Source organism: Aptenodytes patagonicus, chromosome 16 (genome assembly GCF_965638725.1).
Source record: "Aptenodytes patagonicus chromosome 16, bAptPat1.pri.cur, whole genome shotgun sequence".
Taxonomy (NCBI): Eukaryota; Metazoa; Chordata; class Aves; order Sphenisciformes; family Spheniscidae; genus Aptenodytes; species Aptenodytes patagonicus.
In genome coordinates this window covers 6,795,852-6,809,702 of record NC_134964.1, presented here as the reverse complement: position 1 = coordinate 6,809,702, position 13,851 = coordinate 6,795,852, and the positions used below count along the sequence as shown (strand labels likewise).

Below are 13,851 nucleotides of genomic sequence, written 5' to 3'. Positions count from 1 at the left end.
CTTCCCTTCCTCTCCCCCGGCAGCAGGGAGGAGCAAATCCCAAAGCAAGCACAAAAGCCTCTTTTTCCTTCGGCGACGTAACTCCCTGTGGGTACGGAGCAAGGCGGGCGCCGCTGCCCGCCCGGCGAGCCGCAGCCCTGTGGCTGAGTAAGGCTTACCGATCTCTCTCCTTTTTTTTAATTTAAAAAAAGGAGAATTCAGCTCAAAATGCTTCAGCTTATTTTATTGATCAGCTCAGCCTCCCCTCCGGCCTCTCCCGCCAAGCGTTCCACCCCGGTACAAGCAGTCCCTGGCAGGCAGAGGCGACGCAGCTCCTGCCGGCTTCCAGCCCGGCTCGGGGGTGCCCGTGGCCCAGGGACTGCGCCGTTCCCAGCTGCTGAGGAATGTCAGGAGCATCTTTGGTCCTTTGCGGTTCAGGCAGACAACTCAACGCCAACAAACACGCGTCAGGGCTACGGGCGGGTCTGACCCCGCGGGGCAGGAGCCTGCCCTCACCCTCGCTGCCCGGGACAGCCGCTGGCAGGCAGCAAAGGGCAAGAAGGGGCAGATCCAGCTCCTGCTCCAGCTCCTTCTTGCTTCAGAAAGGCTGGTTGGTGCCGCGGGGAACAAAGCCTGGACCTGTCTCCCCGCTGCAGACTTTAGAGACGTGCTCCGGAGCCCGCTGCCGTCCCTGCCCCGACAGACACGCGGAGGGGTCGGCTGCGGAGCGGCTCCAGGGCTCCCGGCCGCGTTGCTTGTGCTTTAAGACGGCGAAATGGAGAAGCTCACTTGTACTGTGGGGGGAATCCTGAGGCTTAAGGCCATGACAGTCAGGGGGAAGTAGCGCGGGCGGTCCTCCTGAAGAAGTACGCCCAAGTCCGTGGCTGTTGCCCTGTGGCTCTGTGTCATTTTAATGAGAAATTAAGACGACATCCTTCGAGCAACAGGCGCACGTCCCAGGCAGGCGGCAGCAGAGTTCCCGAGCGACCAGAACTGGTGTGACGGTCCCGCGTGTCCGATAACGACCCATCCCTGGCTCTGCGAGGTCCCATCGGACACGAACTCGACGAGGCTAGTTTACCAAAGACACTTTGAGATACGGATATAAAAACCACCACAGTGATGAGGTCTGTAGACTCCAGGCTGGGAAACTTCAGCCATTCTAGTGAGAGCTTTGGGATTTGATTTCTTACATTCGCAAGTCAGGATGTAAAAACAAAAACAAAGCAAGACAAAAAAAAACAAAGGGATGAATCACTGTCTGGGAGCCCGAAACGAACCAGGGCTCTCACAGCAGCTCTTCCCTTCCTCACTCATAAAATACATTTCCAGGGGCGGAGTACCGACATCTACGGGCGTAAAACACAGCACAGAGCGGGGCTGGGAAGAGTACACGAAACAAAACACGCTCCACCGCGTTACAGAGAGAAGAGGTAGGTATGCTTGAGCCAAGCCCCCGAGTCCGCCCTCTTAAGCCACGTCTTTTGTTACCAAATTAGTCACCTCTTGCAGAAAAATCAAGCCGGTGGGGGGGGGGCAGTCTGCGGCCCCCGGGTTGAGCTTCATAATGCACTTTGGGCAGGAGAAGTCGAGCTTGAAAGCACAGATGAGAGTTGAGCATCCGGGGAGGGTGGTGAGAGCAAAGCTCCGTGTTATTGCTAGTGTGTGGCCAACCAATTAAATCCCTGGGAGTAGAGGCAGCACAACAGCAGCAGTTGTGCCCGTTTAAGGCAGCGTTTCTACTAAACTAGGTTCCTAAACCACAGCTATCTCCTAAACATGCAAGACTAACAGCTCCCATTTCAAGAGAGACACCAAAGCAATTGGCTAAGCTGGTCTTCAAACTCACGACTTGATGCTCCTCCAGAATAAAGCCTTTCCCGAGCTGTGCGATCCCTGGTTCCCCTCCTCCCGCAGCCCCAGACCTCTGCCCCGAAGCCCCGCGCAGCCTGGGTGAAGGAACCCGAGGCAGGTGCCAGAGAAGCCTTTCCGAGCGGGCAGGGGAACCTCGTGGACGAGCACCTCGCTCCGGAAAGGGGAGTTGAGAGCCGGATGGAGAAGGCAATTGGATACGCACGAGGCGTTGAAAAAGGTCCTTGAAAGCTGGCCTGGCAGGGAACCAAGGTAGATGGCAACCTCTGAAAGCCAGAGGACAGCAGGAGCTTTTCTTTCACGGTTGCCATCTCCTCAGCCACCTGCAAGCACAGGCAGTGAGGCGCTACCGTCGCAGAGACCCGAGAAGCCCACGGTTCCCTGGACGGCGCTCACGGGTCCAAGGAGATCCCCTGGGTCCAAGCACCGCGTCCGGCAAAGCGCTGCTGGCTTAGACCAACCACTGCCTGAGCAACAGTGGCCAAAAAACCAGCCGGTTAACTTGAACCTTCCCTACGGAGCCCCTCAGCCTCGTGCCTGTGGCCAACACCCGCAGCCACCCACCGAGCACGACCACCCCGCTCACACGCTCCTGTCCGCCTGCGTCATCTGCTTGATCTGCCGGCTGTGGACCACCTGCTGAGCCCCCTCCGCGACTTGGTTTAATCGTGTCTCTAGAGCGCTCCGGAGGTCGTTTACTTTCACATCTGGAAGGGGGTTCAGGCCAATGAACACCCCCGCCCCCTGTGCAGCCGCCTCCTCCTCCTCCTCCTCCTCCTCCTCGGTAGGCAGCAGGTCCCGTCTCCTCCGGCGGAGGTCCAGGTCCGCCTGCAGTTTCAGGTCCCGGTTCGGTTTGACATCATGGTCCGGCCTCTGGTCCCCCTGGGCAGCCGCTCCTCTCTCGGGCTTTTGGGCAGGAGCGTTCTCAGGGCCCGGTTTCTTCTCAGCATCGTTTGAGAGACCCCCATCCCCGTGCCTCTGCTTGCTCCGGAGACCTCCCTGCGGGTCCTGGGCCACGTCCACCACGTTCTCCCGAAGAGCTTCCTCCTTTCCCTCCCCTTTGCCGGGCAGGTCCCGCTGCAAGGCCTGCTGCCGTCTGCCAGCACCCTTGCCTCCCTCGGCATCTGCACCTCTCTGACGCTCCCGTAGGTGCTGCTCGCTCTCTGCCACGTTCCTTTTACTGGAGGAGTCCAGCGCAACTGCCAGGTCTTTGGGCTCCACCTGACTCAGTGCTTTGGCTTTAAGGTCTGCTCCTGAGTCTCTTTCCAGACTCTTTCCTGCTACTCCCTGAACTTTGGCAGCCCCCAGCTGTTCTCTTTGGATGGGAGCTGTAGCTACTTCCACGGCTTTCAGGGAATTCTTCTTCTCGTGGACGTCTCTTCCAGCTTTGGCTTCATGACCTCCTCCTAAATCCTCCGCCAAGGGCTTCTTTTCTAGGTGGTTTCTGGCTGCCGGAATGTGTTGGGCATCCCCGTGAAGGGGATCCCAGTTCTCTGCGAGATTTTTAACAGCTCTGTCATTCTCCTGTGGCGGCACCTTCCGCTCCTTGGGAGGAACCCCCGGAATCTCACGCCGGTGCCCAGCCTCTTCCAGCTTTCCTGCAGCCCCCCTGCGCTGCTCCGCAGAGTCAGCAGGCTGCCTGCCCGGGCCCTGCGCAGGGTGCTCCAACAGCTCTTTGCTGAGCAGCTTTGCAGCAGCTTCTTGCTTAGCTCCGAGGCCCTCGTCCTCCCTGCTCTTGGAGAGAGGCACAGCGGGCTCCTGCTGCGTTTCCACTGCAGAACAAAAACCGACATGTAAAAGCTTTTTCTTACGAGTGAGAGATTCCCTTCTCCCGCCACCCCGTTCTGCACAACAGGGGACAGGAGAAGAGATCACACCATCAACGGCCACGCGGGAAAACAAGGAGAGCCCTGGGGGAGAGCGTCATCCCTGTGATCAGGGGCCGGGGATCCCCACCTCGGAGGTCAGGGTCGGACACAGGAACGGCTTTTGCAGAGTGGACTCTGCCATGTGCCAGAGGGACTCGGATCTCTGCCGGCCTGATCCTAAAGCTGCTTTGAGCGGTGATCAGCCCGTGGAGGGGTCACGCTCTTTGGCGATGTCCTTACCTTGCTTTGGCTTCTCCTCTCCTCCCTCCTCCTGCCTTTGCTGGTGGATCTCCTTGTGCTGCTCTTCAATTACAGCCAGGAGTTTTGCCTGCTGGTCAAGTAGCTGCTTCTGCTGTACCTGCTGTTCTTTGATCACCTGCAGCAGCACAGCATGATCAAGCAGTTTCGCCTGCCCCGCTTCTAGAAAAGGGAAAAAAAAAGAAAGAAAAACCAATCCGTGACCCAAACCCCTCACTAATCATCTCTCAGCGTTGGAGGGGCTGCAGGGGCTTTCCTCGGCAGGAAGGTCCTACTCTGCAAACGCTGCCCATTCGCCAGGAGGGAGGGAAGGACGCGGTACGGCTCTGCTGCTGGCGCTGACAGCCGTCACGGCGGCACCGCTCCGGCGTACCTCCGCCGAGGACGGCAGCCAGAAGCCCAGACGGGCTGCTCACCAGCGCACGTGCTAAGACAGGGCACTGCCCTCCCGAAAAGACGTGGGCGGAGGGATCGAAACCAAGCTCTCGTCATTGACTGCTCAGGGAGAAGAGCCACAAAGAGGTACAGGGGAGCAGGTCCGCTGGGGTCCCAGCGCAGGGAAGGACGAGGTGGCTGCTTGGCACAGGAGCTGGAAGAGGACGGGACCGGCAGCAGTCGATCGAGAGCGAGGGGCTCGGCTGCCCAAGCAAGACGAGCTGCTTTTAAAGCTGCCTGCGGTGCCTGGGGAAGCCCCAGCGCTGCTGCAGAGCGGCTCTCTAGATCACCTCTTCAAATGCACTGCAAAGACTTCATCCCAGCTAAACCGAGCCTGGAAAGGCCACGAACAGCAAATGTGCAATCTTAGGAGGAGCTGGAAGAAGTCAGCCAAGGCACAGCACCGGGAGCCGCCCTCAGAGGGAAACTACCCGCACAGTGGGATAAACCGACACGGAAACATCGACCCAACACGTGAGGTACAGATGCCCAGCTGGGTCTTTTCAGGGGGCAAGTCCTGGGTTACAGCCAGAGCGATAAGAGGCTACTGTTGCCTCTTCTCCCGGCTTAGCCAAGCGAAGGTCTAGCCTGGCCCACAGCAGGAAAACACCCACCGAACGATCCTGCCAAAGGTTTTGGCTTTGAGCAGGGTGAAAGGGCTGGGATCCCGAGCAGCAATCAAAGGTTTAACGGCCGAGTACTCTCGCGCGCAGCAGGGCAGGTCGTCGGGCAGGTTGAAACCACAAGCGGCACAGAAAGTCAGCCCCACCTCCCGCCGAGCCGAGACACCACCGCAATAAAACTGAGCTCCCTGCGCCACGTAACAAGAGGAAATCCCTGCCCGCCGGCCCTTCGCAGCCGCGAAGTCACACAAAACAGACGAGTGCATTTCGGGCCAAGCAGAAGTGACTCACATTGATTCACTCGCTGCAAGCGACACGTCACGTACAAACTATGAGTCCCAGGTCTGCACGGAAACGTTGCTGCCTTTTCTCTGCCTGGACAGACACCCAGACGTATCGTATCGTATCCGGAGAGTATGAACCTGTGTGTCGCTTGCCTCCCACGCCAACGAGCAGCGTTCCTCCGAAACTGAAGGTGTTTCTAGACTATTATGCCCCAAAGGAAATAACGCCAAAATTAATAGCCTGTAAAATGCCATTTAAATTAAAAAGGGATGCTGTCCAGGTTAATCCTTCTCCAGCACGCACTGCCTCCCCCTGTCCCGCTAATCACCCACAAGGTGATTACAGAGAAATATTTCCAGTTCACGTTATGGCGCTGTTAGCCGCGGGCCCCTGGCGTTCCCCTTCCGCTCCGTTAACAGAAAGCTGGGCTGCGACGGGGAATTTGGTCGTTTCAAGAGAGCAACTGACTTCTCGAGATCTGTTTATTTTTCGCGCTTTGCTCGGAATAAACAATGAAAACAGAAGTCATTTCTACTATCTCGCTCTCCGAGCCTGCCAGGTCCCAGCTCGGCACGGGAATGTTTGGGTTGAACAGGCGGCAGGCAAAGGTTTAATGCCAAATCAAAGCGTTTCTCATTGTGTAACTCCCGTATTTGTGCAGCGCGCCTCTTCCACACAAACAAAAGGCAACGCTATCTCCCGGCTCCTCCTCTGACCGGGGGGAAAGCAGGCCTCAGCCGGTGCTTTGGCTGGATTTTAACAGGCGCTCTTCCTAAAAAACATCTTAATTATAAAATGAAAGCACTCGAGTTCACACGGCCCAGGGCAGCTACATCCAGAGCATGCAACAACGGTCCCGGTGAGGCAGCTGTTTGCGGAGAGCATCCCCGGAGCTACGCGCCCACCGCCTCGCTCCTGCGACGCCTTTTCAACCTTTCCACCCTCTCCCAGCCTCTGGGTACGAAGCTCAGCTCTAGGCAGAGGAGCAGAACAAGCCCAGAGCACCTTTTGGTGACATCCTCACGGGAGAGCATCCCCGGCAAGTCCCACACAGACTGAGATGGAAAACCCCACGGAAGCTCGTGGCCCTTCATCCTCCTTGAAACACGAAGAGCCTTTATAGTCCACACCTGCCACTAGCTTTTTACGCTCAAGTTTTTGAAGTCCCATTGCAACGCAGAATGGAAAGAAAATAATTAGAAAACCCAAGATGTAACCACCAAACAAAAGAGGAGGGCGATATGCTCCCCGTGAGCAGAGCCTGCCCGCTGCCATTGCTCATCAGACCAAACGCCCGTCACCTTGGACCGGAGCAGCAAGGGGTGGCACGAAGGCAAGGAGCCACAGGACCACAGCACGCACAGGCTGCGAGTCCGAGCTCAGGCTCCAACCCCTCTCGCAAGGCAGAGGTCGAAGGCAGCGAGCTCAGCCTGAGCAAGGGCTCACCGCACAGTACCAGCATCGAAGCTCCGGGGGCAGGGCTTCGCCACCGTTCCCCCGCACGGCCACGTGCCCAGGTCTCCCCACGCGCTAAAGCCTGCGTCTGCCTCACGCCGCGAGGCTGTAGGGCGATGCCCACCCACCTCCCCACCGTGCTGCCGGATCCCCCCGTTTCGCCCAAGCCAAACGGTTTCGCTCCGGTCGCGCTCTTGCCGGGGCAGCACCGCCTGCGCTCGAGCAGCAGCCGGGCCCGGGTGCCAGCGTGACTCACGTCCTCGAGCGGCCCTGCCAGGGGCTGCGCCATGGAACGAACGGCCAGCCCGCGCCGGAGGCGTGAGCCCACTGGAGACAGGCACTAATTGCTGCCGTGGCGGAGGTGACTACGGCCTAAAGCTATGCGCTGGCAAGAGCCAAGAACAGTGCTGGCTGGCACGGTCCTCCTGCAGAGAGAAATCCTGCACTCGCAGCCCCGGCTCCCAGGGGGAGCTCAGCGCCTTCCCATCCCCGCACACCCCGGGGGACGCGTGCTCACCCTCCAGCTTGCTCTCCGCCTTCTCCTGTTGCTTCTCCTCGGTGTTTCGGATCTCTCTCGGCTCCAGCTGATCCGCTCTGTCCGGGAGGGGCAGGCCCTGCTTTTCACCTGCGGACGAACAGATCGACAGACCTTTAGCAGTCAATAAAGACGCTCCAGCAGCAGATGTTCCCTTAAAATGACTCCGCGTTGTGCTGTCCCTCCCTGCCTAAGCCGGCACAGTTTATATTCAACCCAATGACTGCGAGGGAAGTAATAAAAAAAAAAAAATTTAACAATCTTATAGACTCGTGGCAGCGAGCCAGCGCTAACTACCTCAGCCAATTAAAATGCAAGAACGGTTCTAACTAGCTTTTAGACGGGCACTTAGCAATGTGTTACCTGTCAAGATCTCCCGGCTCCGTGTCCCCAGTGAGTTCGGAGACGCACAGGAACAGCACGGCACCTGACATTTAGTAGGCTAGCAAACAACTGTTTGACAGATATTATACTAGCTGTCAAAGCCACCAGATTCCTCCTTTTCCCCAACAGCTGCTGAAGGGGCTGTGCACGCTCCACATGCTAATCTCGTGAAATTAAAAGGAAACACTGGGATGTAGGTAGGAATAACCAAATTGCCCGGTTTCCGGGGGGGGATTACGGGCCAAGAGGAGAGTTTGTTCAGACGAGCCGCCGTGGAGGGAGCTTACCAGAGTCAGCTGCCTTCTCCATGGACTTCGCAGCCTCCTCTGCTTTCCTGGGGAGCTGGAGCTTTGATTTCTCCCTGTCACCTGCAGCCTCAGCTTTCTTCTCACCGTCCGGCACAGCAGCTTGCGCCTTGGCTTCCAGCACTTGTTTGTCTGGCTCCAGCTCTTTATATGGCGGCCTGCCATCCTGCTGCACGATCACCTCCAGGACATTCTTCGGATTCTTAACGGGCTCGTCAGTCCCTCCCCGCAGTTGGTTCTCAGCGATCGCTTCCTTCCCTTGTTTCAGGCCAAGTGCCTCTTTCTGGGGATTCGGCGCAGCTGGCTCCTCCAGTGCCGGCTTGAGCAGATGATCGTTGGCTCCTCCGGGCGCAAGCTTGTTCTCATCGGATTCCTCCCGCTCCCGCCCCATGTCCACAACCACTTCGTCGTGCGGGACGGGTGGCTCGTGGCGATGCGCTTCCCCCACGGGCAGGGCAATCCCTAGGGCAGACGACAGGCGGGGTTAGGGGGCTCCAGACTGATGGCAGAAAGTAACAGGCAGCAGGTTCACAGCACACCCAGCTGCCCGCTGCTGCCCTTTTTCAGCCCCACCTTTGCTTTCTCATCAGGAGGCTGCGTTCCTAACAAAGCCTCAAAAGCATCAAATACTAAATCACCTTCACTCCACGAGGTAACGAGCAGAGGTCAGGATCTTTATCTGAAATAGTCCTGCAACGTACGCCTCCCAGCTCCAAAGCTGGCACCCTTTCCCCGGGCTCCTCGTTACCTTGATCGGGACGGTCAAGCTGCACTTTCTCCTCCGGCTTTCCTCTCTCCTCCTCCTCTCTCTTGGGTACCTCCATGGGCACCTTGATTTGTGGCTGCTCCATCTCCTCCTTCTCACCCAGCTTCGGTTTATCGCGGTCGTCCTCCGCCTCCTCTACTGCCGTGTTCTGGTCTGCAAATGCAGGACAGTTAATTGCACGAGGTTACGCACGGCTGCACTGCCAGTCCACCGGCAGGATCAAGGCAATTGCTTTGTCTGCTGCAACCCCCTTTACCAGCACAAGCCGAGCGGCTATTTTCCCTCCAGCGTCACTATGGACGGGTTGAGGCTTTTGTTCTGGGGTCGCCTGTTTGTTTTCCCTACGGTGGCTTTTTATGGAGCTGCCAGCACGGAAGCCCAGGCCAGGCAGCCAGGCAGGGCCGGGATGGAGCCGGCTGCTGCTGCGAGCCCATGCCACCAGATGGTAGCATCCTCCCGGCTCCCCCGCGCCGGACCCCCGAGCACCGGGAGAAACCGAGGAGGGGGTCAGGCCGCAGCCCCCCCATCGCCCTTAGCACAAACCCTCTGTTATTTTTATGTTTTTACTCTCCTTTTTTGCACACGAGCGTTTCCCCAGCCCTTCGAACGCCGCGAGGAGGATGGGCGGGCGGGCGGGAGGGAGGGAGGAGAGCTGCACGACCCTGCAGAAGGCACGAAGTTTTGAGGAACGCGATTGAACAGGCATTAGGGGAAACTCCCAAGGGAGACGGGGGACTCTCCTCATCTCTCCCTCAAAGAGGTGGGATGTTTCTGGAAGACGCATCCCAGTCAAACCAGTTACAGGGTTCAGCGCTGGAGTAACCGCGTGGAATTCGTGGCACATCCCACGGGATGGGAACGGTCCCTTCTGACCCCAGGGCGGCAGAAGACGACCGACACAGCGCAAACAGGGAGTGAACTCTTCCTTAGAAGAGCAGCAGAGGAGGAAATCTAATTGTTTCCCAGCACTGAAGTTGTTCTGCAGATTTTTTTCCATCCAACAAACTCCGAAGAAAAAAAAAAAAAATCTATCTTCTGTAACAAAAAAAAAAAAAAAAAATTCCCAACTCTTCCCCCCATTTGCCCTCCCCCATGCGATTTCCTTTGGGGAATTAATTCTATAAACATCTTTCAATTTTCTCCTCCCCCTCCACAGGGCTGGTGCGATTTATTACAAGATGAACTCATGGGAAAGAAGAGATTGCCACAACTTCAGCTGCGTGGGCCTTACCCAAGGTGGGGGGGGGGGGGGGGGGGCGGGGAGGAACAACAAAATAAGTACAAAATCCTGGCCCAGAGGGATCCGTGCCAGAAGGACCCAGCGCCTCTCCAGAAACCTGGACTCTCTGGCCCAGAGCTCCGCACCCAGTTGAAGGGACGTGCGCCGGGGCTGGCCGGCTTTCCAAGTTGCTTTGGTTCGGGAATGACGGTGGGAGGGGAAAAGGACTCGGATTTTCTGAGAAATTCAGAGTCTGGTACCCAAGGGTCCCCTCTCTCCATTGAGGGACTTCCCAGGGTTCAGCAAGTCACGGCGGGACACTCCTCCTTTCAGGAAAAAAATGGACTGCAGGAACCAGTGCCCAGCCCTGGACGGGGGCCCTGGGAAGCAGGAGGCTGAGGCCGGGGAGGGGAGCGCTCGGCACGGCTGCGGATGTTCCCAGCTAAATTCTGGCCTCGCAGCAAAAAATTATTTACTCTATTGGAGGAAAGTTTTTCGTTAATTGGTTCATGAAGCCGGGAGATGGCTGCGTTTGGAGAAGACTGCGGCGCATCTGAAACCAGAGGATCCAGAGAACCGCAACACAGGCAGAGCCGTTCCCACGGCAGAAGGGAATGACGACACGAGGCAGCCGTGCAGCAAGATGATGTTCAAGAGGGGAAATAAAAAGGAAGGGGGGCGGGGGGAAGCTTTCCATATAAGCGGGAAATGGAGGAGTTTAAAACCAGAACTACCCCTGCGTGCACGGCAGGGTTTGGCCAGGGGACCCTGCAGCAGGTGAAACCCCCCCCCCCCATGGGTCAAGGACACGACCGAGGGGCTGGGGGAGGCCCCGCTGCTGGGAGAAGCATCGATCGTAAATCAAGAGGCAGCCGCATGTTCCGCGTTCTGCAAACAATGCAAGAAAAGACCAAAACACAAACAAAACCCAAACAAAAAATAAAGGTCTCCACACCATAAGACGACAAAGTTGCCTCCAAGCCGTCATTTGCTCAGCAGGAAACAAAATTAAGTTCATCATCAGGGCGTGAATTAACGACCTCTCACGCTGCATGGAAATCTATAAGGGGCTATATGTGGTTTGCAGAGAACAATTTTGCTCGGGATGTGTAATAATCGCTCTAACTGTCTAGTCGCCCTCCAGGTCCCTCTGGAGAGCGTTACAGTAATGCTGCGCCTCTTAATGTTTTATGAGTGGCGTTGGACTTTACAGGCAAGGGCTGAGAGGCTGTAAAAGCTTTTTGGCTTACAACAACAGGACCTGGGCGTCAGGCAGCACCAGGAGGGTTTGCTTTGCCTTGGCGCAGGCCCTGCTGCCGGCGGGCCCTGCCGAGCCGCCCCAGCTCACGCCGCTCTTCGGCAGCTCCTCTCTCACATTTACAGGGCGGCGAAGGGAAGCCAGGGCTTTCTGCAACCGATTTGTGCGTATGCGTGTGCGCGCGTATGTGTTGTGGTTTGCCAACAGCCTCTCTCGGCTGCAATAAAATTTCATGATTAGCAACCTAAAAGCTTCCCTCCCCGCCCCGGTTCGGAGAGTAGCAATGGTCCCAGAAAGGCATTAAATCCCTCCTCGCATGGTTTTCCTATCGCTCTCATCCACTGCGGCGACGACTGTAGCCGAAAGCTGCGTCCACACACCCTGCTCTCGGCAGGGGCAGCGAGACGGGCCCTGCTGTGCTCCCCCTGAGCCGAGGGGGATCCGGCAAAGGGACCCGGGGAGCCCCAGGGGCAGCACAGGGAATTTGAGGAGACACCACCCTCTCCGCGCAGCTGAGCGACGCCCGGAGCGTTGGCCGAAGGCTGACGAGGGACATGGGGTTCAGGATCTGCTCGTGCCGGTCCAGCTCCAGATTCACTTAAAGCGCTTCAGCGCAGTGAAATGGAGCAAGGTCCACGAGCTCGTGCTAAGGAAAACGAAGAAGAACAAGCGGGGCAGCGGGACGGCGGCAAACCACTGCCCTCAAACGTGCTGAGCAGCCCTACACCCCCGAGCAGGGCAGGGACAAGCCCTGCCCGGGGAGCCCCCCGCAGCCCCCCCGCCCCGGCGGCGCCTCCAGGAGCCCTCCTCCCCCCCCGAAACGGTTACAGATTTCACAAGGTTATCGAATGGCATCACTGAAATTAGTTCACAGTTGTCTCCTGACGCACCAGCAGTAAAAACGAACCCAAATTACAAGAGGCTGATAGTTCCTTTTCTGTGTCACAGGCACTATTAAAAGCTCGCTTGCACAAAGCACCAGGGAGAGCTGCAGCAGAGTCAAGCTGTTCCTGCAGCTATTAGGAGCTGTGCATAATCCACGTTTCACACATGTTCGGGGCTGCTCCGGCTAATAACGCCGGCGGGGACGCAGCCTGCGGCCAGCCAGGTCTCTTTTTCGGGAGGGGAGGGGGGGGGGGGGGGGGCAAACGCGCAGGGGCGGCGGAGCCCTCGGCATCGCGCCCTGCTGCACACCGGCGGCCAGCGGAGAAGCCAAACGCAGACCCAAGTTTCTCCCAAGTCCGTATAACGCGGACCACCACATCCAGGAGGGCACGTGGGGTGGATGGAGAAGGGTCCCCGGCACGCAGGCTCCCCGGAGCGCCGGGGAAAGGGTGCTCTTGCATAAGGAGCGTGAATCAGGTCTTTGTTACCCGATATTGCACAACGCCAGAGGAAGAAAATGAAGCAGCAATGATCAAGTAAGGAGCTGAAAAATATTACAAAATCTTAATCCACCCCATGAGACCCTCTAGGGTGCTTTCAAATACAGAGAGAAATTGCCTAATTAGCTTTTTTTTTTTTTTAAATGGATAATTGCCTTCATGAGCTTTCACAGGCAGCTTAGCAACCTTTTAACATACGCGCACACGCTGCATGGAGCGGCAGAACGTTTCTGAAAGGGGTTTTATACCTTTCCCGAAGAGCTGCTGACAGTAAACCTCAAGCAATACAGGCAGGGGCTGTAATGGGCACTTGGGTGTCGTTAGTAAAAACACTATTCAGAGTTCGTTGGTCAATACGTGTTCACATAAAAGGGCAATGTTCTAATATTCATAATCCCAGGGCCCACAGGGCAGGGTTTTAATGAAAGTCTGTACAGTTCTGGTCTCCACAACATCAAAGAGGCCAATAAAACTCCTCTCACATGCTGACAGGCAAAAGTCAGACGGTGAAGGCAGGACTGGGAAAAGGCCCCACACGGCCCCCAGGTTTGCCTCGGCCAGGCAGCTCCCGACCGGGAGGGGGCACGGAGGCACCCTCCGCCCCGGGGAAGGGGCTGAGCACCCACCGCCGGTGCCCAGGGAGAAGCCGTGTCTTTCTGCTAAAGCCCCGCGCGAGGAATACAGACCAGACGCGCGCCGAGGAGGGCGCCCAGGTGATGCGGGGCGGCCCGCATCCCGCGCGCCCCTTGAATGACAGGATGCAGCTGCGGCAGTGTTTTCCAGGCTGCAGGCTCCTGCCTCTGCAAAACAAGCTGGGCAAGGATGAGGGGGGAGCCGCGGGGGGGGAAAGAAGGGCACCATTTAACGCCTCTCATTGCTAGTCAAGCCGACATCCTGCAGAGGCACAGGGAGGCACGGATCCAAGGCACGGGGCGGTTCGCGGCGGCGGAGCGGGACCCCGGCTCTCCCGGGGCAGCCTCGCGTCCACCCGCCGCCGCTCCCCCAGCGCCGTCCGCCCTGCCAGGTCCCTTGTCCCCCTTCCTCTGCCCAGCTCCATCTCCCCCAGCCCCATCCCGCTTCCTCCTCCCAGGGGATGGAGCACCCAAGGCCAGGCTCCGCTCCCGGGGGCAGAGCCAGCAGCCCCCCCGCTACGGAAGGGACCACGCTGGACTCGGAGGGCAGCTGAGCTTTCCCCGGGCAGACGCTTGTCAGCGCGTTAGGAGC

At 57.9% G+C, this 13,851-nt stretch overlaps 1 protein-coding gene across 1 annotated transcript in view; it reads right to left on the bottom strand.

Moving 5' to 3' along the window:
• Positions 1 to 208: 208 nt before the first annotated feature.
• SLC38A10 (solute carrier family 38 member 10) overlaps positions 209 to 13,851 on the bottom strand; it is a 38,766-nt gene continuing 25,123 nt past the window's right edge. Inside the window, exons 12-16 of the mRNA XM_076353423.1 lie at positions 8,748 to 8,918; positions 7,982 to 8,461; positions 7,293 to 7,400; positions 3,960 to 4,139; positions 209 to 3,623 (exon numbers count right to left, since the gene is read on the bottom strand). Coding sequence (XP_076209538.1) covers positions 2,434 to 3,623; positions 3,960 to 4,139; positions 7,293 to 7,400; positions 7,982 to 8,461; positions 8,748 to 8,918 — 2,129 coding nt within the window. The 3' untranslated portion in view covers positions 209 to 2,433. The remainder of the gene's footprint in view (positions 3,624 to 3,959; positions 4,140 to 7,292; positions 7,401 to 7,981; positions 8,462 to 8,747; positions 8,919 to 13,851) is intronic.